The sequence below is a fragment of the Plectropomus leopardus genome, chromosome 1 (assembly GCF_026936395.1).
Source record: "Plectropomus leopardus strain MGB_pleo_1.0 chromosome 1, ASM2693639v1, whole genome shotgun sequence".
Taxonomy (NCBI): domain Eukaryota; kingdom Metazoa; phylum Chordata; class Actinopteri; order Perciformes; family Serranidae; genus Plectropomus; species Plectropomus leopardus.
The window spans coordinates 26,906,262-26,928,526 of NC_142176.1; the positions used below are offsets into that span (position 1 = coordinate 26,906,262).

Sequence of the window (22,265 nt, forward strand, 5' to 3'; positions counted from 1 at the left end):
TTATTCCTGTATTTATTCATAGATTTACTAACTACAGCATTTACTTGTCCTTTTTTATTTCCCTTTTATTATTTCTATTTTAATATTTATTTGTCTATTTATTTATTCCTGTAATTCTTCATACATTTATTTTTCTATCTATTGATTGATTGCTGTATTTATTAATACATTAATTATCCCTAATTATTCCTGTAATTATTTACACATCTAATTCCCTATTTACAGTTTTTATTCCAGTATTTAATTATACATTTATTCATTCCTACTTTATTCCAGTATCTCTTCATACATTTATTTACCTATCTATTGATTGATTTCTGTATGTATTTGTACATTTATTTCTCTATTTATTAACTTTCTGCATTTATTTTGAAGTAAATGAATACTAGAATCAGTCAATCAATCAATTAAAATGGAAATAAATTAACAAATATACAAATAAAAAGGAATAAATATTGAAATGAATAAAATGTAAATAAATACATATATAAATGTATAGATAAATAATGTAATAAATGAATTTTGAAATAAATGAATGAATGAATACTGAATAAATAAATAATGAAATAAATTAATATATTTATGAACAAATAGGATTTAACATTGAAATAAATAAATACATAAACAAATGTATATATAAACAATGATATAAATAAATTTTGAAATAAATGCATAAATTATCAAAAGAATAAAAACAGAAATAAATGAATACATGTATGAAAAAACCCGAGTCAATTAGGAGTTTCTCCTCTGACATTTTCAGTGGCAAAAATGGTCAGAGTGGGAAAAACATTATGACAACACTTACAATGCAGCAGCTTTGAATAAACAATCAACGGTCTGTTGTCACCTACTCCAAAAGTGTTCCATACTCATTTCCACCAGTTAAGGAAAAGGATAAGATGTCTGAGTGTTCATGCAAATTTCTTTTCTGGTATTACACAACTTCCCTTGCTGATAACACAGATGTTGGTCTTTCTATTTCCTCCATCTTCATGATCAGTTACTTTTTGGTGGGCCTCCCAGCAAACATATGGGTGGTTTGGCTCATTTGTCACAAAACCACAGAGATGCTGTCTTCAGGACTCTATCTGCTGAGCCTGGCTGTTTATGAGATACTGAACTGTCTGGGACAGCCAGCTCAGCTGTACTGCATGTACACCTTCGAGCAGGTCCGTGATGGCCTCAGTATCGTGTTGGAAATGCAGTGGATGTTCCCAGGTTGAAACCACTACAGTACGAGGTGGCACAGTGTGCTCTGGCCTGGTGTGTCTTCATTTCAACTACTTGTGTCCATACTACCAGCAGAAGCAACCTTTGGACTGTTGTGGTTTATTCCCACAATGTGCATGCTCTTGCTCTGCTGCTTCTCAGCGCTGTGTTCTCTGAAGCGGCCTGGTCCAGGAGGGAGGGAGGGGGTCGAGAGGAGAAGCGGTGACAAGATGAAGGAAAGAGCCTTTAACATCATTTTGGTTCACTTGGCATGTTTTTTGTTTAATTATCTACCCTTAATGATTGTTATGTATGTGAAAGGCACCACTTATATTCCAGGTATTGTTATGGATCTCATCGTGAATGTGGGAATGCTCTGTGGACTAATTCAGCCCTTATGTTACCTGCACAGGGCTGGGAAACGATCCTGTATAAGAGAGCATTCACCGGAAGGTTAAATAGGCAAAAATAACTTGTGCTAGATGTACAGTAAAAGTTATTTCCCTGACCACACAATGCTACAAATGCTCTGTGAGACTTCAGATCTGACTTTTTATTTGTTGATGGAAATACATATCTGGGGCTAAATGCAGTTTCAGCCCATGTAACTGGTAATGTGGTCTTTGCTGGTGTGGTAGCAAGACAAACACCAGCACAGGTGATCATTTGCCTTCGTGACGGATAGTAAAATGATTCTGTAGCTGTTAAATCATTAGTCATTGTGTGGTCAAAGTGTGATGACAAGCTGAGTTGCTAAATTTGTTGGACTTTTAGACCCTTTGTGTAAATTGTGCATGCAACAGCTTATAAACTTAAAGTACCTAGTCAAACCAGAATGTTTTCTCCTGCTGAGATTTTAAATTTCGATGCACAAATCTATCTAATCTCATCCAAACGCTTATCCAGATAACTGATATACTGTCCGATACAGCCAATAACACTACTATGCCAATAGAGTTGACCTAAATAAGATATTGGTTCATTTTGCTTTCCCAAAGAGCTGACCTTTTGTACTGGTTTCCCTGACAACTGCTGTAACAATTCAAATTGTATATATGGAGATATAAAATTTCAAGAAAAGTGGCAGCGGCCTGACATTGTTTTGATGTGTGACTTCAAAGTGAGATTATAAGTATTAAGTGTAAATAATACAGTTTGAGTGTAAATAATCTTTGACATGACAGCAGTATTATCTAAATAAAATAAGTTATTTCAGGGTATCTGCAGGTATAAACAACTTCTATCTTCTTTTATGCTGTAACTAAGATGACTTTAATAAGAGATTTAATATTCCATTGAATGGCTTGTCTCAACCCTGACATATTCTGGTGCTCAGATGACCAAAAGCTAGAGTGGCTGTTCAACTTTGATGTGTTAAAGGTTTGCCAATTTTGTGGCGAAAGCAAGCCTTGAATAGAAGGCAAGATAGATTGTTTAATTAGTATATGTTTTGATTTTTCAGTGCTACACAGTAAATGTCTATGTGAGTGATCAATGAACACTGTTTTACACAACAATGATCCAATTATGTAGGATGCTTCTGTTGCTTTGCTGCATTTTCTTTTCTCTTCTTTTGCCGTCGGAAAATATGCACTGGACTCTGTTCTTCTATTGGTTGATTTTATGATATCTTGTAAGCCCATGCAGGCTGGGTGTAATAGCTTGTACAATATGATAATAAAAAATTAAATTATTCATATACACAAGTTGTATTTAAGACTGTTAAAGACCTTTTTAATCCCACTTTAATTTTAAGACCAAACCTGCGATTGAAATACAAACCAAAAGTGAAAAGTTTAAGTAAACACCGATTTCAGTTAAAAATGAACAGTAAGGTAAAAAGCATAGCCCCCGCGAAATTCTCACAGTGACATGACTAAAAAGCATTAGACCTGTCCAATCTCAATTTAAGCATTTATAATACTCCGTATAGCCTTTTTAGTAGTCGACGTGTATGTAAGACATCTTAAGACTTTTAAAGGACTCACAGCCACTATGCATTTTAATAAATCTCAAATATTTATTCATAAAAATACAATTGTCTCCTGTACAAAACAGACAGAATTTTTTTCACTACTAAAAATGACAGAAAGGTGAATTGTTTTGTTTTCCCCACACAGTTTATGTCGGCAGTTTCCTTTGTTGAACAAGTCATTTGTACCATTTGTTCGATCATATTTTATGTGCCACATCGCACGCACCATTAAATATGTATCCAATGTTTTCATTCTGTATTATGGGCCAAAGTGCTGGTCTGACTAGCCGTATCCATCCACCATGAAAATACAGGTCTGCCCTCATGGCTCTTTCCACAAGGCAGAGACCGCTCCCTTTCCTGCTGTACAACGTCATTGACAATAGCTTTGCTGTTTGCTGTTTTATCTTACTAGTCACTCCACAGCTTTTGATGTTCATTAAGTCTCTTGGTTAAGCAGCTGGTGTGAGTAGATGATGTCTTCATAGTGGTATTTCTCTGCTATCGCCATGATAGAGTCATTGCACCTGATTCTACTCAAAATCTGCAGCACTTCAACAACAGTAGACCTACAAGTAGACAGGGACATAAAAGAGCTGATTTGAGCTGATCATTGCTGTAAATACATGAAGAAAAGTCATGAATTTATGGGACAAACAATGAATAAACTAAACAGTCATATTTTGCCACTTTGTCATATCATGGCAAAATAGGGCGACAAATTTATGTCCAATTGCTGATGCATAATCAAGTAACCACAAAAATGCAGCTTCTTCAATACCAAAAGCATTTTGGTTTAAAGGGCAATAAGAAAATTAATTTATTTGTCAGTTGCGTTACTTTTAAAAGGTGAACCTACTATGCAGGATTTTCCGAAAAAACCCCCCCCCCAAAAAAACAGGTGCCAGACTGTAAATAACAAGCATCAAAGAGACGCAGTGCCAAAAACACTTAACTATAGCGAAGCGAGTATGTTTGCAGTAACATTAACTGACAGTCCTGAATAGTATACCTTTAATGACATGATATTTAAGACACAAGAGTCTTTTTCTCCATTTGACTGTGACAAAGTTGACCTTACACCAATTCACAATTCTTTCTTACGGAAAAACATATTTTTAAAATGTATTTATTTATTTTTATTACCTGGTGTTTGGATCTTCAGGAGGCTGCTGTTTGCAGATGGTATGAACCATCTGAACGAGGTGGTTTCTGAAATTCTGAAGCTGAGGCAAACAGGCATCCTCTCCTTTGAACCAAGAAAGCGGCAAACTATCTGCTATCTGGGGAAAGAGAGAGAGACAGAGAGAGCAGTAGTATGAGAGTACAACAGAGACAATTGTGTAGACACCAAAAATACCCCGTTACACCCATACCCCGTTAAAAAATGATAAATGTAAGCACCTTTCTGCATGCATGGACAGCAGTGTTGTACAGTGTCTGACTGCACACAGTGATCATAAGGTATCGGTTCAGGAGTTTGTCCAACATCAGTTCCTTCAATACAGACTCAGGAAGCAGCAAATCCAATTTTCCCATGTTACCTAGTAACTAATTTAAACACAAAACAACACTGATAAACAAACAGCAGCCTGGAAAAAAATTAACTCCCCACTTGGAGAGACTGAGAATATAGAAAGCACACAAGGGCTTAAATAAAAACATTTGTTTGAGAGCAGTACTTTTACGGCCGTCCAGAACTGCTGATCCCTGAGGCGACGCTGAGGAGACGATCTGTCTTCTAGGAACCTGGTTAGAAAAGCGAACAGTCTAATTAAGTGACTGAAAATACTATAGACCGTCATAAAGTAATTTGACACTATCTGGATTGACCAGATCTTTAAACGAGGGCTGCGTGATGTATCACTATATTTTTGACCAAATACCTTGAGACTGCTATTGTAGGATTGACTATTGGTGCATTTACCCGATGAGATTTTTGAAAAAGAATCATCAGAAATGTGGATATAATGATTAAGTGGGGAAAAACAAATGATAGATCAGCTAGAACAGTCTGTTAAGTTTATAAAATGGCATTACTTAACTTTAATGCAGCCTTTAAAACCAGGAAAAGACAACACTTTTTATGTCACAATATCGATATCTTGCCCAGCCCTACTTTTAACAATACATCAAAGGTTAGAGGTTATTGATCAATAATTTGATCCACTGATTAAGCAGTAGCATATGTTGTATTTAGGTCTACACTGTATGTGAAAGAGCATGAGCTGGTAGTTAGAGAAATGTCCTGGATGACACAGGGGTGAAGACAGCTTTCGCCTCATATGTCATTTAAATAATGACTGAACTTAAACGCAAGAAAAGAAACTGACTTTTTGGGGTACAGCGGGATGAAGACATCTTCATCTACACAGCTCCTCAGTCGGCTGATCGCAGCCTCTCTGAATGCCTAAAAAGGACATAAATACACATAATTTACACAATCATGTTCATATACTGTGTGTTTGACATGCACATGATTGTATATTAACATATTGTATGTTGAAGTGTTTCATGTCATGTCTTAATTGTTTAATATTAGAGTTTCTAAAACTACTATGGAGCTTGGGACGTAATGCTTTCACCTTAAAAATTGGCTAAAATAGCAAAGCAAGATAATTTTGATGTTGACAGCTATGTGTAAGCGTTGTCTTTACCTTGACCGGTTTACTCTGCTCTCCTTCAAAGATGGAGCAGTCCTCCTTCAGTCTGTGACAAACATCAGACAGACAGACGGACTGATGGTGGGACATGGGATCCCACGCCAGCTCCACAAAGGCTAAGCAAAGACAGACCAAAGAGAAAATGTGACGTTTCTGTACTTCCACACATCTGTGGTCTATTGATTTTTATTTTTATTTAACCAGGTTGGTCACATTGAGATTTTTCAAGGGATTTTTCAGAATACCCAAAGGTCTAAAACAGACTGATGAGGTGAAGGATAGTAGATTGTTCGAACAAAAAAAGCATTGTGTGTTACCGTAACAGGCAGTAGAAGAGCAACAAGCAGAGGAATACATCGAATATTTTGTTCTTAAAGCGTGGATAGAAATAAGGAACATGTACAACAACTTGGGAAAATATCCTTTTTTCTCAAGGAAATCATGTGATTGTTTTTAAGCCTTGCCAGACTACATTTAAAGCCTGTTTCTACCTTCTACAAGCATGCGTTTGGTGATCCAAACACAAACAGACAGCTGAGACACATCACTGTTGCACCTGTGTCTATTATGCATCTCCAGCTGACCATAGATTTTGTTTCATTGGTGACTTACGCAGGAAAGCCAAAGGGCCCCAAGCACGGCTATTATGTTCACACTCTCGCTAGCATGCTCACTAATCATGTTAGATATCAGCTGTAAACAGAATTCAAGACGTCTTCTTCCATTGGATAAAACGATTGAGATTCACACAACACTTTGTCCAACTTGTCATAAAATGGGCTCGTAATAGAGCTCAATGCACGTCCTGCACTGATGACGGATTTTCCCATTATGTTGAGGATGCATCGTGACACTTGAGTGTTTACACTGCAAAAGATATGTGGTCGAACGCATCCCACACCCCCTAAGCAGGTGGTTTGAGTGGTCCGATCACAATGCTTCTTGGTGGTTGTTTACACTTGTATTTAGCACTAACCACTTGTGATCCCACAGCACATGACTTGCATCTTTAATCAGCCTTTACCAATTATGTGCTCTTTTCTTGCATTTTAACTTATAAACTTATTAAAAATATGTTACCTGTTATTTTGGGTAGGACAGTCTTTTCAATGACCATAGACAGTGTCTGTCTGTCTGTGTGCTCCAGCTCCTCATGGCCATGACCATGACAAAAGGTCTCCACTGCTGTGAACCATGGGAAGTTTTCAAAGTCCCCACTGTTGTCCTGAAACACACAAATTACATTGAACACATGTCATAATAATGGCATCTGTGTACTTGTATGAGCTTGTCTTTGTGTTCTCATGTACCTTCAGTGGGTTCCATGCCAGTAGCTGATGTCTTATGATGGGGTTCAACAGCTTGGGCAGACACAGAGAGATGTAGGCGCTGTGGTAAGAGTCAGAGTAAGACGCTCTCCATTCTTCAAACCGGGACAGAATCTTCTTAACGTTGCAGAAGTCATCCTGCACGTCAGAAAACACTGACCGGGACCTTAACAGGATATCAGCTGGAGAGGGAGCAGGAAGGAAAGAAAAGACAGACAAGAGTTTAATTATGTTTTCTTCCACTTAGGATTTTCTGCAATGTTAGAAAGGTAAAGAATGAGAAAGAAGTAAACAAAGCGAAAAAAGGAAGCTGCGCTAAAATATGGACTTACTGTATATTGCGGTCTGGCAGAATTTTACTGTGTTACACTTTATAGTCTCAAAGCTGTTAAAATAAAACCCTGGACTATAGGTTGAGGCTTTCAGTTGAACAAAGCTTAACAGGTGGACTTCCACCTCACCTATACTCCTCTGCAGCTGCTCCTCCTCCTCTGCTGAGGGCTGTGTTTCTTCAGGTATAGCTTCGTCTTCTTCAACTTTAACACCAGAGTCTGCCTCACTGCAGCATGTCAAACAAATATTATACAAACATCTCTATAAGAGCACTTGTTTCACAGACCTAGTAAAAAACACTTTTTTCCATGAGTGCGTGTATAAATATACTGGTGTTAATGTTTATTGAGACATATGTATTCTGAACATTTGAACTAGGTTCGAAACCCTCTTTGTTCACTGTAACTATTCCCCTTTCTCACGCTCTCTTCTCTTCGAAAGCGAAATGAGAAGAGAACGTGTATGTTTGTGCGTGTGTGTGTACTTCGGGCCTGTGTGTATTTAACATGAACTAACAACAGGGTGAAAAAATGTAATTTCACTTCTGGGAATAATTTATGACTTCTTCTTCTGCTGTCTTTCCCAAACCTCTCCTTGAGTACCAACTGTCCTGCATGTTTTGATCTCTTCTTGCTCCAACACAGCTGATTCAAATGATCATGTCTTTATGAACTCCTGAAGCTTCTTGATGGCAGGCTGATCATTTCATTCAGCTGTGTTTCAGCAGGGAGAGATCTTAAACATGCAGGACTGCAGGAGAAGGTTGGGAATTTTTTTTTGTTTGTGTGCAGAATATAGTTAAACATATGAAAAATGTAACAAATCAAAGCAGAAAACTAGAAAACTTATTCCTCAAAGATGTTTCTATGACACTCACTCTTTTGTTTCTGTTCCACTGGTGGAGCTTCCACTCTGCTCATCTGTGCTGTCTGAAACAGTGGGATGACAAAAATCAAATTCATCTAAATATTTCTCCCAAGAACTATTTTGAGACAACTGGCAGTTGTATCCCAAAAGCTTACACATAAACAAGGACACACAGAAGGAACTCACAGCTGAGCTGCTGCAGGTGGTCAGCCTGCTCCTTGACTCCCTGTCGTCTCTTTGCCATAAGCGCATCCGTATGGTCAGACAGCAGAGAGTGCAACTCCACTTCCAGCGAGTTAATCTCAACAACCTGTCAACAATCAACAAGTGATCATCATTTATCCTCAGAAAGGGGGAGTATTTCTTCAACTATTCGACTAACCATTCTTCATTTGATCATTTCAGGTGGTAAAAGTACACAATGACGGCACCAGTTACAATGGTTACAGTTTGACAACCAATCCATTAAATGTAGCTACTAAAACCTGAAGGCTGCCACCCAGCTCTAGAAACTAAATCTTGCAACCTTCTGTAACAATCTGTTATTTGTTATTATACTGTCAACATCTTGCAAAGGTACAATTTAAGGTTCTACTATATCACCATTATGAATTATATGATGTTTGCTTTCATGTGATAGCTGACAGTGGAGATTTACTGAACAGATTTACAAATTTCTGACCTTCTCTCGTAGACACTCTACCAGGTTGTGGACATAAAGGGTCATAACCCTGTAAAATTTAAGCTGCCTCTCTGAGGAACTTTCTTCCAGAGTCTCCATGGAGGTTTTAGCGCTCTCAACATCGCCCTCCATCCTCCTCAGCTCTGCCTGTCGTGCTCTGTGCACCTCCTTCAGGGAATCTAGTCTAAAGACACAAAAAACCCAGATGTTATTACAATATAAAGGCATATCAGACCAATATTTGAATGTTATCACTTAAATTGATGATGTGTTGCAACATTTAAAAAAATTAAACTACAGTAAACTTACTTAACAGTGATCCTCTTCTTGATCATTGAGACGCTGATGGGAGGAAGAGTCTTTGGGATTCTGAACCCTGTTGATCTCTTCTTTTGTGGTCGTCCGCCTCGCCTGCTGCTACTGCTGCTGCTGCTATAGCTGCTGGACTCACTGCCAGACGGGCTCTGAGGGAAGAAAATAGGAGGGTAGGGGATGTCAAAGCTGCAGTACTGACGGGCATAGTTATACTGATGGAAGGCTTGAGTCTTAAGACAAGGAGACTATTCTGCCATTTGAGAACACCACATTTTTTACTAAATACAGAAAGAGCGAGACACAGAAAGGTGACACTAGAAAAAGGAAGTAAAATTTAATGACCAATGAAGTGAAAAATACATGTTCACAGTTTTAATCCTGTGTTTCTGTGTTAACTGATCATTTATCTCTTGTCATATGGCAAATATATGTCAAAAAATCAGGAACAGAGTAGTCTTACAATTCCTGTCATTTCTGTCTCCGTCAAACAGTTTCAAATGTTTGATGACTCATCCTGCACTCAGGAGCGTTCACGAAAGTTCATCCAGTTGAATGAGACTTTGGGCGACGAGCTGGTCGCAGTGCTTATATAAAACTGCACTTCGCTGTTTTTGATTTTTTGTAGCTAGAGATGTGAAGAGATGTGTGTTTGGATATCAGTAAAATTTGTTTTCATTTCAAAAATGAAATTCATTCATCTCTCCTCTGTCATGCTCTTGGTCTAATGGTGAGGGAGGTGAGTGTGGAGTCAACAGTCTGTTTCAGTAGGAAATGTGTCACACTGCACAAGCTAAAGACACTCTAACTTCAGTGTTACAGGGACTAACAGAAAAAAAAGAATTAAAAAACTGGGAGAAAAGTGTAAGTGGGCTGCCTCAGTCTGTTCCTACCATTTCTCCTGGCCGTCTCTTGACTCCTTTCTCAATTTGTGTTTCCTCCCAAAGTTCCTGCTCTTCTCCATCAGTTCCTGAGTGACTGCCATCACTTCCTCCTTGATTACACACAAACATACAAAACAATATGCTTCACATCCAAACAGATTGGTAAAAAACAAGACTTGAGCTTTTTTAGGCAGCCTGCCCGTCATAATGTAATTCACGTTTGTAGAAAAAGTGCTAACAAAGTGCCAATTCCATGAAAAGACAGATATCACCATTACAATAACTTCTCCTTGCCTCTCATACCAAGTTTCTCAGCAATCCTCTCCTTAATGCTCTTCAGTCGCGGAGCGAACTCAATTCTTCTCTCATGATCATCTGGCTCATCATCATCATCATCAAATCTGTCTTCTTCATCTTCCCTGCTATAGTGATCTGGGGTGCTGCCAGCGGAGCTGTGGCCATCTCTACTCAGGGAAATGTATTCTTTCTGGGCTCGAGTGGCACGACGCTGCCTCCTGGCTGCCTCGATCTCTTTAGCATTTGGAATAACTACTGTAAAGACATATTGACAGACACATAAATGCAGGTGCACAGAAGAAGTATGCATGGTAGATATACACGTTAAAACACTCAGAGCTTTTCCTCCCCAACAAAAGACAAATACCGACATGCAGTAGAGGCTACACCCACAAAAACACATACCTGGTTTAATAGCAGAGCGGCTGGAGCTTGAGGCTGAGCTTGAGGCTGAGCTAGCTACTGAGGGACACCTGGCATCACCCTCCTCACTTTCATTATAATCACTGTCGCCATCATCTTCATTATCATCATCATTATCATGGTGCAGAGCACGAGGTGAAGCCTGGCTACCATATTCTCGCCTGGGAGAAGCAGATGATGACACACCTCCATCTTTGAGGTCTGGAGGAAAGGGGAGGGAGGCATGCAAATGCAAAAATAAATATGTAGATGTTGGCCAACATTATCAAATTATTATCTACATAATTATTGAAGTCAGATGAAAAGATGAAGTATTACAAAGATGTGGTTAATTTGTAGGCTGACACTAAAACTTTTCAGCAGGTAAGAGTTTTACATGGATGCCTTTTTCAAAACAATGTGACTCCACACTCGACCAAATCTTCTTTGTCTGGGCTGACATAATAATACTTAATCCAGACCATGTTCCATCAATTCATGAATAAGCATTTGTCAAATTACACAACAACCTCTATCTTATCAGGGTAGACAATCATTTGCCAGTTAGTTAAACTGATCTGATATGCAGTCTGCCCTCTTTTATAAAAATGACAGACAAAATTGTACATACACTACATTCGTGTTTTGATAGATGTACTCAACTAATTCGCAGAGATATTTAGTGTACGTATACTGTATTTAAACATGATATTTGTGAACTTAACGTGACATCTATCATAGTGTCCTGCTAGTGTGTAAAGATCATTAATGTTTTTGATATAAACCAGTCAGGTACCTACCTCGTCTTTGGCTGGTCTTGGCAGGGGAAACCTCTTTTTTTCTTACTTGGAACAGCACAGCTTTATCAGCAGACTTCTTCAGCTTAAAAGCTGGTTCCTCAGCTAAGACAGAGAAAAGAAAAACTGAGTTTCAAGACCAAAAACTTGCAGTTGAACCATAGATGCAGAGGTACGATGGTAACCGGCGATATAATCCTATAGCTACAATTCTACTAACATTTAATAAACCTATATAATTTTGGGTTTTTAATATAACTTTAATCCTGAGCCATGTCTGCAATTAAGGCAAACTATTTTTAACATTTTTTTTATTACTATTCTTAGGTTTTCGTGATATATGGTACCAGTGTACGTAAAGTTAACGTCTAACTGGGGTCCATCTTTGTAAACACTGACTCGAAAAAGTAACATATTTATACTTTATTTACCTTCTTTTTCATCGGAGAAACTGAGGATGGAGATGCTTTTCTTTTTAACCCCATCTTTGTCTTTATTCCTCTCCTCTCTGTCTTCTGTCGCCTCCAACGTCTCCCCGTCCTCTCCGTCGCTGCTGTCCGGCTTGGTAGGCGTCGCTTCCCGCTTGGAGCTGCATGTTATGCCGCGGCCCTGGCTCGGTTTAGACGGCTTATTTACCAAAGCTGGACCTTTCTCGGGTTCCTCTCCATCTCCGGTGTTCTTCTGCTCGTCCTCCTCGTCGCTGGAGTTCTCCTTTCTCTGCCGAAAGTTCCTCCGAGGCTTTTTATTGAACATTTTGCTACTCATACACGGAGGTTGTACACTCAACCCAAACCGTTGTACGTCAGGTCAGAAACCGTTTGACAAAGTCGCAAAACGTAACGTTAATCACGCGCAGTGCACTATGGGCCATGTGGTTTGCTATCCAAAGAGAAAAAAAAATGAGGCGGTGTAGTTGTGAAATTAAAAAATAATTTAAAAGTTATTTTCACTGCTCGGTAGTATCATAGCGGGCAAAAATATTGTAAAACATGCAGATATTAAGTGTCTTGAAAGGCCTTTTGTTAGTCAGATTAGAAAGTAGTTACACATATTGCTCAATTCTATTGCTAAATGTAGCCAAATTTATGAAAAAATGTGAACATCTTTATCAAATGTGTTGTTATTATCATTTAAATTAAGTTAATTTCTTAATTTCTGTGGTTTATGGAGAAAACTGTACACCACATTTGACCATAATCAGGTAAAGTCTTTCAAAACTGTAAAACTGTTCCTGCATATTTATCCCAGTCAGAGCAGTTTGTGTTCATGTCAGTTTTAAACTTCTGCATAGTTACTGGTAGGGTAATATTTATAAATAATTTAAAGGGTTACTGTCCATTTATGGACTATATTTCTGGTTGTGTTTTGAAATATTTTGTAGCTATACTGTAGATATACTGTAGATCAAGATATATCAGTCTACTGTTATTGAAAAGTTTTTAAAAGCTTGTTTAAAGAGATAAATGAATAAATGAGTAGAATAATTTCAAGCAAACCTGTGCACTGAGACCGGACCATAGACTGTATATAAAGATATATATCTTTATATACAGTCTACGGATCAGGTAGAGCTACATTAGGTTCTTCACATAAAAAGTTCAGAGATGTTTCTAGACAGTATTCTGTAATCACCAGCACTGCTTGGAGCTTCCATGGAGATTTAGTGACTGTGGAGGCGAAGGAGGAGGCATGGTGCAATGTGTTGCATCATGCAGTAAGGATACTAGAATGTGATTATTCAGTGTGGTTTTAAGTGAAGATTAACATGGTGCTAGCTCACACTATAATATTGACACAACTGACCTGAGTATATAACTATTTGATATACAAACTATTAGATTGTTAAAAATGTAAAAGAAAAAATGTGAACAGCATTACGGTAATGACCATTTCAGTAAAGAACTGTGTATCTTATTAACTAATACTGAACATCTGTGTTCTATGGTTTCAATATACAGTGACTTGGTAGGTAAAGGCCATTTTTGTCTTTTTATAATTAATGAACAGAAGTCTGATCAGAGACACTTGATGAATACAACTGTATTTATTTTCGAAACATCTGTCAGGCAGACGGACAGTACAGTTTCCCAACTTAGATGCAACACATTGTGCTCAAAAAGCCATATTAGCAATTAAAACGACACTAAATCTAAACGATAAATATTACAACAGAAATTTCACAGGCTGAAAACACAAACACTGAACAGATTAAACAATGGGAATCTTCCTCCACACCAAGACATAAATAAATACAAAAAGTATTCCTTATACAGACATATGTTAAATTCATTTTCGCAGTGAGCCGGCTGGTACAAGCATCCCACTACATATTAAATATGTGGCATTTTATCAGTAATCAGTGCAAAAAACAAAACAGAAGTTAGCAAAAAGGTGAAAACTTAGCTGGAATGTATTTTAGTAGTGGTGGGTTAGAGAACATCCTGCAGACAAATGTGATGCATTTGTAAAGACACTTATGTAAACTTATTTGTTTTTGTAAAGCACTGTTGGGATAAGCGTGAGGTAAGCGTGTAACGTGTATGTATCCTTATTTGCAGATCCTGCGTGGGTCTAAGAGGGGAACAGACCAATCAAATCATACCAGCACACTGTTTCTGTCTCAGCAGCAGTGCTGCAGCCCAATATAATTCAGGATATTCAGCAGTACAGCGAGATGCAGTGAGTGACAACCGCAACCATTTAACACTTCTTTCTCTTGGTCTGGGCAAGTTAAAGAGGCACACATTTCTACTCTAATGCACGTCAGATCCAGTGGTTCTACTCAATGATCAGTGAGGTTTCAGGGTAATGGTGTGGATTCAAACATCTGAAACAACTTTGAATGCATGGATTGCATGAAAAAAAATCTTGTAAAACATTTAAAATTACTTCAATCATTAACACATGTAAACAAACACATTTTAAACTAATTTAAATGTCAAATGCCCTCAGGATCTGTATCGAAAACTTTTGACAGTTTAACAATAAAAAAAGTCCCTAATCTGTAATTTCGAGAAGAAGCCTGATTCTGCTAATGTAAGATTTTACGTGGTACTTCATCTGAAATCTGTAAGCTGAGCATCAAATACTCTTCCTGTGTAAAATTGACAGGTATCTGTCAAAGGTGGCAATTTCCTTCTTCACAGTCAGTTACTGCAGTTCAATAAATTACCATCGGCGAGCTTCAGAGAGGAAAACAGGTACCTAACATATAATCCACTTCACTTCTGTCCTTCCATATGTTCTTTGTTCCAGCCAACAATCACCCAGAACATTACTATAACACAGCATCTGTGTTGCACCATCAGCCTCACTGAAGCTTTTTAAAGTAGTGTATATATCAGGAAGTCGTCAATTTTGGTGTAATGATGACTGATGAACATATGGATGACACAGGAGTAGTTTGAAGTTTAGATACTTTTTAAGCTCGCTATGAACTCCAGCTCACCATAGCTGCTCTGCCTGAAGAGAGAAATGTCCTACAGAGTGAGTGACACTCAAAACAAAGATTTAAGACCAAATATCACTTTAGGTATCGAGCATTTTAAGGGTTGGTGCTACAAATTAAAATTTTCATTTTTCAGTTTTCTACATAGCTTATTTAACTCATTCCCTGGTGTCTTGCGTATGCCCTGTCATTACATAAAAACCTACAAGCCCTCTTAAATGTATGCTTACTATTACACATTCCAAGCATTTAAAAAAATAAAACTAAACTCTGCACAGCTCCATTATTCTTATTCTTCATTTCACAGAGGCTGAGCTCCAATGGAGCATCATTTGAATTCTGCCAGACTGCACACAATGTTTTGAAAGTCAAATCATCCTCATGCTTTTAAATTTACATTCCTGTCTGACGTAAACACTTCCTTTCAGAATAAGGTGCCTTTTGTGTTGCAAATAAATTACCACCAAAAAACATCTAAATGTTGTTGTACAATAGGGATTAAAATGTTTTCCTGGTTGGACTGCACGCTTGCATTTGGCTTTTAATTTGAGCCAAATTACTAAATTCCTAGCTTGGACATATTGAGTGAAACCCAACTGTTAAGCCAGCAATAACTGATACAGTGCAAAAATCTTATGGTTCTCAACAAAAAGACTTAACATGTCATCACCCAGAGCTGGGTTGTTAGAAGAAAGAAATCAAATGCTTGTGGAGCAATTTAACTTTGTTTTGATAGTGCTGATGCCCCGTCAAGCATTCAGTTGTGAGTTATAATCTCCAAATCAGAAAACTGACAACTATAAGAATACAAATGTAGTTTCCTCAAGAGGCTCAATTCCCATGAAATTTTGCTCTTGGCCAGTATTTGACATGGGTGTGGTGCATGGCTGACAGGTGACGTACTATTTATCAACCTTATTTAGCAGGAAATTTGGAGTCATGACTTGCAGCTTCAGTGACAGCAAAGACACTATCTACTTTTCCAGCATGGTACAGGTAATAAACATGTAAACTGGGTACTGTTAGATTTTGACAGCTATTATTTATCTCTGTTGAGAATCAGAATAATGGAGCTGTGAATAAAAAAAAATTAGTGTACACACAAATCATAGCCGTGAAGGTACAAACACCCACAGCACAGTTATGTTTCTAAAGCAAAATATTCTGCTCAAAATGTGAAAATGCACAAAGTAGTCATGGGTAATGTAAACTGCCTAGGCAGCTGAGTTTAAGGAAACACATTCAGAGCCCAGTTTTGTCAGACACATGTAGTAGTTGCACTGGGTGTATAAATATATTCAGTTTTTGTTTCTCTGCAGAGCCTCACACAGGTTGTGATTCGGATCAGGCTCCTGACTCATGATCTCAACACACTCCCATTCTCCACTACAACTGGACCGTTTCACCGCCTCTACCACCGTCTGCACATACAGACCATCCTCAAATGTTGGCGCCATGGCAACTGGTCCTCGCTCCCATGACCTGCGCTCCTGGTGAGCCTGAAAAGACTGTCTCAGTGCCTTGACCATGGATCCCAGCCCCTGCAGGTGAGGCAGAGGCATGTCTTTCACCTCTGGTCCCACCCACCCACTGTCGCCTATCAACAACTCCTCACCTTTACTCCCATTGCGTTGACCGTACAGCTCTGTTCCCCTGGCAACCAGTCTCCCAGTGGATCCAACTACCATAACCTCGTGCACAAACGACCCTGGCATGTTGAAGTTCAGGGTCACAGTGCAGCAAACACCTCCAGAGCTAGACCCAGTTCCACCCATCAACATTTGGAAGAAGCAAAAATCATCGCTGGTGACGCGGCGGATGCCACGGATCAAACCATTTTGTTGCACAAAGGTCCGCAGTAACCCGTGAACACGATGGGCTCGCGCACCAGTTAGGTAGCTTAAAAGGTCAATGATGGAGGAGCCGACAGTGTGCAGACCGCCTCCTCCCATCAGCTCCTCACATGTCCACCCGTACGACTGATCCAGGAGGCTGGGGCCGTAGACTCGGACATCACACACCTGCATTTCGCCAACATATCCATCCACAAGCAGCTGGCGCATTGCCATAAAAGCTGGCAGGAAGCGCAGGGTATTACCCATGATGCTGAGCAGCTGTGGGTAGTACCTGGCTGCAGTCACCATCTTGAATGAATCCACAGCAGTTGCAGCTTTCTCACAAACGACATTCTTACCTATACCTGCAGAGATAGAGGGAAAGGGAAGGGTTTTCATTATTAAGATCAAACTGAATTCAGTTGTCTGAGTTTGGACCTTTGCTCACTGACCCAGTTTGTGTCATGTATTTTTAATCCATCATCCAAAAACTAAACCATTACGCACAGAAACCTTGCACACTGGCTCCACTGCATTTCATTAATCTAGTCTTTGCACAAATATGCAATATGGGACGAAATGGAGAGACAATTTGGCTGCCTTGATTCTCTCTGTAGTTACCTCCCTGGCTGCAGCCACTGTCTGCCCCGTGACTTGCATTTGGCACCGCAGCTGAAAAAGCTGAGCTGTCCTCCCTGCCTGTCCCTGTACCGCCTTCATCCTCTACTGCATCCTCTTTCTTCCATGTCAGACTGAACATTACTATCTGATCTGTCAAAAGTAAACTATCCAAGTTATGAAATTATACTGTGTGTCCTCTTCCTCTCTCTTATGGATGCATGTTTCCCGCAGGTCAAGTAACTTTTTCTTCAATACTTTTTAACACTTTAATACTTCATTGTGCAAAGGCCTTTAAAGCGCAATGAGAACAGTAGAATTTCAAATTCCAATGATTCAATCTGGCAAATCTCCCTCTCCCACACAACTAACCCTTTTATGACTTTTGGTTGTCTTGTATTTTTGTTTTAGGTGAAGGTGATGAGCTGTGTGTTCACTCACTGGTTCTTAATCTGCACTTAACTAGTTTTACACACAATTAATAGTTTCTACCTCCATGTATATCAATAAGGGTAGACAAAATTATGGAAACAGCTCTCAGAGTAACGGAACACATCTGACACTGCAGCCTCCAAAATAAAGCCATATGGTGGATTCAGTGCCTCTAAAAACCAAGTCAATAAAAAATGTAGGGTTTGTTGCTGATGTATAGGACTACATTTGATTTAGCTTAGTGTGTATTAAATAGGATTTGGAGGTGTAGCATGACACTTGTGTCTCTGTGCTCAGGCACACTGTGGATTTGGTGGCTTTAAATGCCATTACTTCTCAGGGCCCAGGGTCTGGTGTTTCTACACAAAAAGTCAACATTCTCCTGCGACCACATGTTATAGCACAGAGGGTGTGTATAGCTTTTATACATGGAGATCAGCAGCCTTCAGTATCACTTGGAAGTATCGCTGTGGATAAGTCCTTTGGTGGGGACACACTCAGGAAGTTGCAACTAAAACAGGAAGCTGAGGTCAACACTCAGGAATTCCATCAGATACAGTAAGTTAACTTTACGGATCTGCTCTCCTCTGATACGATAATATGTTAACTGTCTTTGCTTTAATGGGCTGCTAACAGATGCGAGATGTGGGGAATTTCCAGTTTTATTTTAGTTTTTTTTTTCCCCTCAAATTACGATGTTCCCGGTGGTGTATGTCGAGTGTATGACGACCATTAATCACATCTCAAGGATAAACAGCCATTTTAAAGATATGCATCTTTTGGAGAAAACTTTCATTTTAGTGAGAAATGTTAAATCTCTCCAGAGCCGATATGCCACGCCCAGCTAGGACAGTTGCAGTAGGAGTTTTTATAACTTAAAACATGCCAGAGGTTTTTTGATGGGGCAGCCTTACAAAAGGAAAACGGTCTGCATTGTAGTTAAAAGTTTATGTGGGTTTATGACCTCTTACCCAGTGCTTTGACAGCAATCTGCCTTGTCATTGAGGGTGGAATATAGATGCAAACAAGGTCAACATCTTGGTGCAGCAGGACGTCATCAGATCGGCTGGTGTGAAATGGGATGCCAAGCTCCTTCGCCAAGCAGCAAGCCTCCTCTTCGCTTCGCCCCCAGAGTGCATGAACCTCAAAGCCTTCAGCCTGCAACAACGGGACCAGCACCCGGGCTGTGCTGCCCGTGCCAAATACACCGACTCCTGGCAACATGGCAGTGCCACTCACTGCGACCTTATGTGTTAACCATTGCCAGCCTCACAGACATCCCAACAGCTGACGATTAAAGTTTCTGTCAAAGCTTTGACTGTGTCTTGAAGTCAAGGAGAGCTTACTGTACCTGTAAAAATAAAAGAAGAAACTGATGAAGCTAGCTGACACTGAAAAAATCAAATATTACACATTTTTAAAGGCCATTTTATGTTGTTTCTGTACAATATTTTCTGCATGTAAAGCCGTCATTCATTCATACAAAGCAAATATGTTCAGAAAATCACTTTACTGCATTGGGGGGGTTTAAGACCAGACCTTAAGACATTTTATCTACCACAATGTTACTATAACCAAAACCACAGATAATGACCTGACTCATAGCACAATATCTATATCTCTAGTGACTGTATCAACACGCAGGACAAACATGTCTGATCGAGGTCTGGACCAGTTTTTCTCATCAGCAGTCTCAGACAGTTACTTGCATTGTGTCCTGCTACATAGTTAACATGCCATTCCTCATGTTCCACACCCACCGAAAGTCAACGTCATCTCTATTACCTCTGCAGCAAGTGCCATTTATGCCTTTGTGTGGTTGGCTTTATCCAGATGAAACTCTTGTTCAGTGTCATTTTGAAACAAAAACATGTACACAGAGCAGCTTAATTCATCATTTTCCCTTAATAATATTAAATTAAATATGTAGCTCAGATCACCTGAGACAATCCCAACTCTCCATTTACCTTTGGTGATTTCCTGATCAAACTGAACCTGTGACTGCTTGGGAATTGTAATGTAATTACTATTATTTTGTGGTGGGAGCACCTGCCCACAGTAATATCTATCTTTGAGAAGGAGGCTCGTTTTTGCCTGAGCTTTATTGTGCAAACACTATAACTGACTCAGTAATATATGGATTTATGGGAGAAGATATGCCATAGACACTGAAGTAGCGAGCAGCGCTGACAGGAGCAAGCAGTGTGCCTCACTTGTCACCCTGTGGCCAAGACTGTTCAATGACAGACTGATAAAGGCGTCTGTGCCTGTGCACCTGCCTTACCTATGTAACCTTTGAGAAAAAAAAGGTTCTCCCTTTTCTTAAATGCATCGACTCAGGGCTCACAAAATACAGGGGCCAACAGGTATATATTTAACAAGGCTGTTAAATATCTCTCACAAACAGACACCACTAGAGAGTAACCTAGCCGTGCTGTGTTGCTGTCGGCTGGTCAGAAAACAAAGCCATGCCGCACGAAATGATCGGTGCCGTGATCAATAACAGTTGGGCATTGGCCGTGTACGATACCACAAACTTGTGGCTACAAATGTAACTAATACAGGCGTAATATTTCTAGAATAGCTGAGGTCCACACACACACACACTACGCTAGCTGTTGACATGGTTAGCTAGCACGTTGAGCTAGCCGCCGGGCCAAACAGCCGCAAAGCGAACTCAAAACGCTCCCGCTGAACCAAAGTATTTTACAGAATTAAAATCTAAAGTTAGCGTATCCAACTGGCTTTAAACATGCTGTAAAAGCAACTCATACTGATATGTAACATAAGCTACCTACTGTATTCACCGGGACAACATCCACAGCGGTTGGAGGTGCTCAGCCGGGCGCTGGCCAGTCTCTAATGGTAACCTCAGCGGTGACTGTGGGAGGACCAGAGATACTACACGAGGCTGGAGATGGGTCACCAGCAGAGGATCAGGTAAAGATAACAGAGACGCTAACTTGAAAATATGGCGTCCGTACTCATATGTAAGCAGTAGTGCACTAATAAACGGAGTACTGACAACGGAAGTTCAAAATGCTCTGGCATCACGTGACTCATTAAGCTTCGAATAGATCCCGGAAGTGTCTGGCGGGCCATTTGAATCATGGATGTATTATAAGGAATACATTATGGAGAGACCAAGCTCCGATTTTCGCTTAATAGCAGTCAATAACAGCATTCATTTACAATATACAAGGAGCGCATTGTATGTAGTTTCATTATTATATTGTTTTTAAAGTAAAACATGCTTATATTTGAAGATTAATGTTAACAGCCAGGGTTAGATTAGACTGATTAATGTCACACTCGAGAGATTCACACATTTTTTTTTCACATTTCAGCAGCTCAAGAGTCAGAGGCAATAGAAAAAAAGCCGACTGAATGCTAAATAAGGGTTAAATATTATTAAAATACAAAAAATAAAAGATATTTTAAAATACAAAATATATAAAATCTACACAGACACACGCACATACTGTACATGTATAGCACTTTTATATGTAAAATGTATAATTACATAGTACAAATATAAGTGATGTGGATCTGACATAGATGGTTATGTTGACATATTTTAGACTTTCTTTACCATGGTAAAGGAGCAGGTTGCTATTTATTGCTTATATATATAAACGTATATCTTCTTTATCTTTGTCTGACTTACTTACTGCAATTAATTTGATCCTTTGTCAGCCTGCCCGTCCCTGTGTCCAAGCTTTATCCTTTGTTTAAAGAGGTCTAGCTCCTTCATTGTTCTATGTCGTCACACTACTGTTTATATAAGTGCTGATTGATTTAGTGATTTTAATACAAAGTGTAAACCACTGCATGTGAATGCATGAATTAGTCAGATACAAAATACACCCTGATATCCAGATATGGAATCCAGCTTGGTCACAACATATCTGTAATTCCCCTTTTGACCAGTCGAAACTGAAACATGGATATCTCTAACTGGCCTTTTGAGCAGACAAAATGACGTTATGGGTATCTTGACATGTTTTTATCGGGCGATACTCGTGCCCGAATCTGTATGTTAGATATAAAAATGACTTCACATGTAGATATCTTTTTCAGCTGTATAGCTCTGTGGCAATATGGTTCGGGATGATATCGATATTGATACTGGCCTCTAAGCATTTGAGTCTACAGGGCTGATGCAGAGGGACTGCTGTCA

The 22,265-nt window shown here is 39.2% G+C and overlaps 2 protein-coding genes across 3 annotated transcripts; both read right to left on the reverse strand.

Annotated features, from left to right (window-relative positions):
- Window positions 1-3,212: 3,212 nt before the first annotated feature.
- Window positions 3,213-12,593, reverse strand: gcfc2 (GC-rich sequence DNA-binding factor 2). The gene is made up of 18 exons (XM_042505136.2): window positions 12,184-12,593; window positions 11,756-11,857; window positions 10,959-11,177; window positions 10,560-10,808; window positions 10,266-10,366; window positions 9,370-9,524; window positions 9,061-9,244; window positions 8,565-8,688; window positions 8,389-8,440; window positions 7,640-7,737; window positions 7,161-7,360; window positions 6,931-7,075; window positions 5,845-5,966; window positions 5,521-5,597; window positions 4,870-4,936; window positions 4,592-4,738; window positions 4,334-4,470; window positions 3,213-3,756 (listed from the first exon to the last, which is right to left on the reverse strand). The coding sequence occupies exons 1-18, from the start codon at window positions 12,515-12,517 to the stop codon at window positions 3,627-3,629; spliced, it is 2,643 nt and encodes an 880-aa protein (XP_042361070.2). The 5' UTR covers window positions 12,518-12,593; the 3' UTR covers window positions 3,213-3,626.
- A 1,188-nt stretch (window positions 12,594-13,781) lies between these two features.
- Window positions 13,782-21,227, reverse strand: gfod2 (glucose-fructose oxidoreductase domain containing 2). 2 transcript variants are annotated; one of them, XM_088078961.1, is made up of 3 exons: window positions 20,880-21,227; window positions 19,057-19,436; window positions 13,782-17,400 (listed from the first exon to the last, which is right to left on the reverse strand). In XM_088078961.1, the coding sequence occupies exons 2-3, from the start codon at window positions 19,307-19,309 to the stop codon at window positions 16,499-16,501; spliced, it is 1,155 nt and encodes a 384-aa protein (XP_087935087.1). In that variant the 5' UTR covers window positions 19,310-19,436; window positions 20,880-21,227; the 3' UTR covers window positions 13,782-16,498. The 2 variants fall into 2 exon arrangements, with proteins under 2 accessions (XP_087935087.1, XP_042361180.1); XM_042505246.2 differs by having other exon boundaries at window positions 20,884-21,226.
- Window positions 21,228-22,265: the final 1,038 nt, after the last annotated feature.

Excerpts from the sequence above, each read along its gene's own strand:
- gcfc2 (XM_042505136.2), bottom strand. The coding sequence starts at position 12,517 with ATGAGTAGCAAAATGTTCAATAAAAAGCCTCGGAGGAACTTTCGGCAG. Across the intron at positions 8,689-9,060 it reads TAGAGTGTCTACGAGAGAAG|GTTGTTGAGATTAACTCGCT; the intron begins GTCAGAAATTTG and ends GATTGTTGACAG. Across the intron at positions 5,967-6,930 it reads TGTCCTACCCAAAATAACAG|CCTTTGTGGAGCTGGCGTGG; the intron begins GTAACATATTTT and ends GTCTTTGCTTAG.
- gfod2 (XM_088078961.1), bottom strand. The coding sequence starts at position 19,309 with ATGTTGCCAGGAGTCGGTGTATTTGGCACGGGCAGCACAGCCCGGGTG. Across the intron at positions 17,401-19,056 it reads GATTGCTGTCAAAGCACTGG|GTATAGGTAAGAATGTCGTT; the intron begins GTAAGAGGTCAT and ends CTATCTCTGCAG.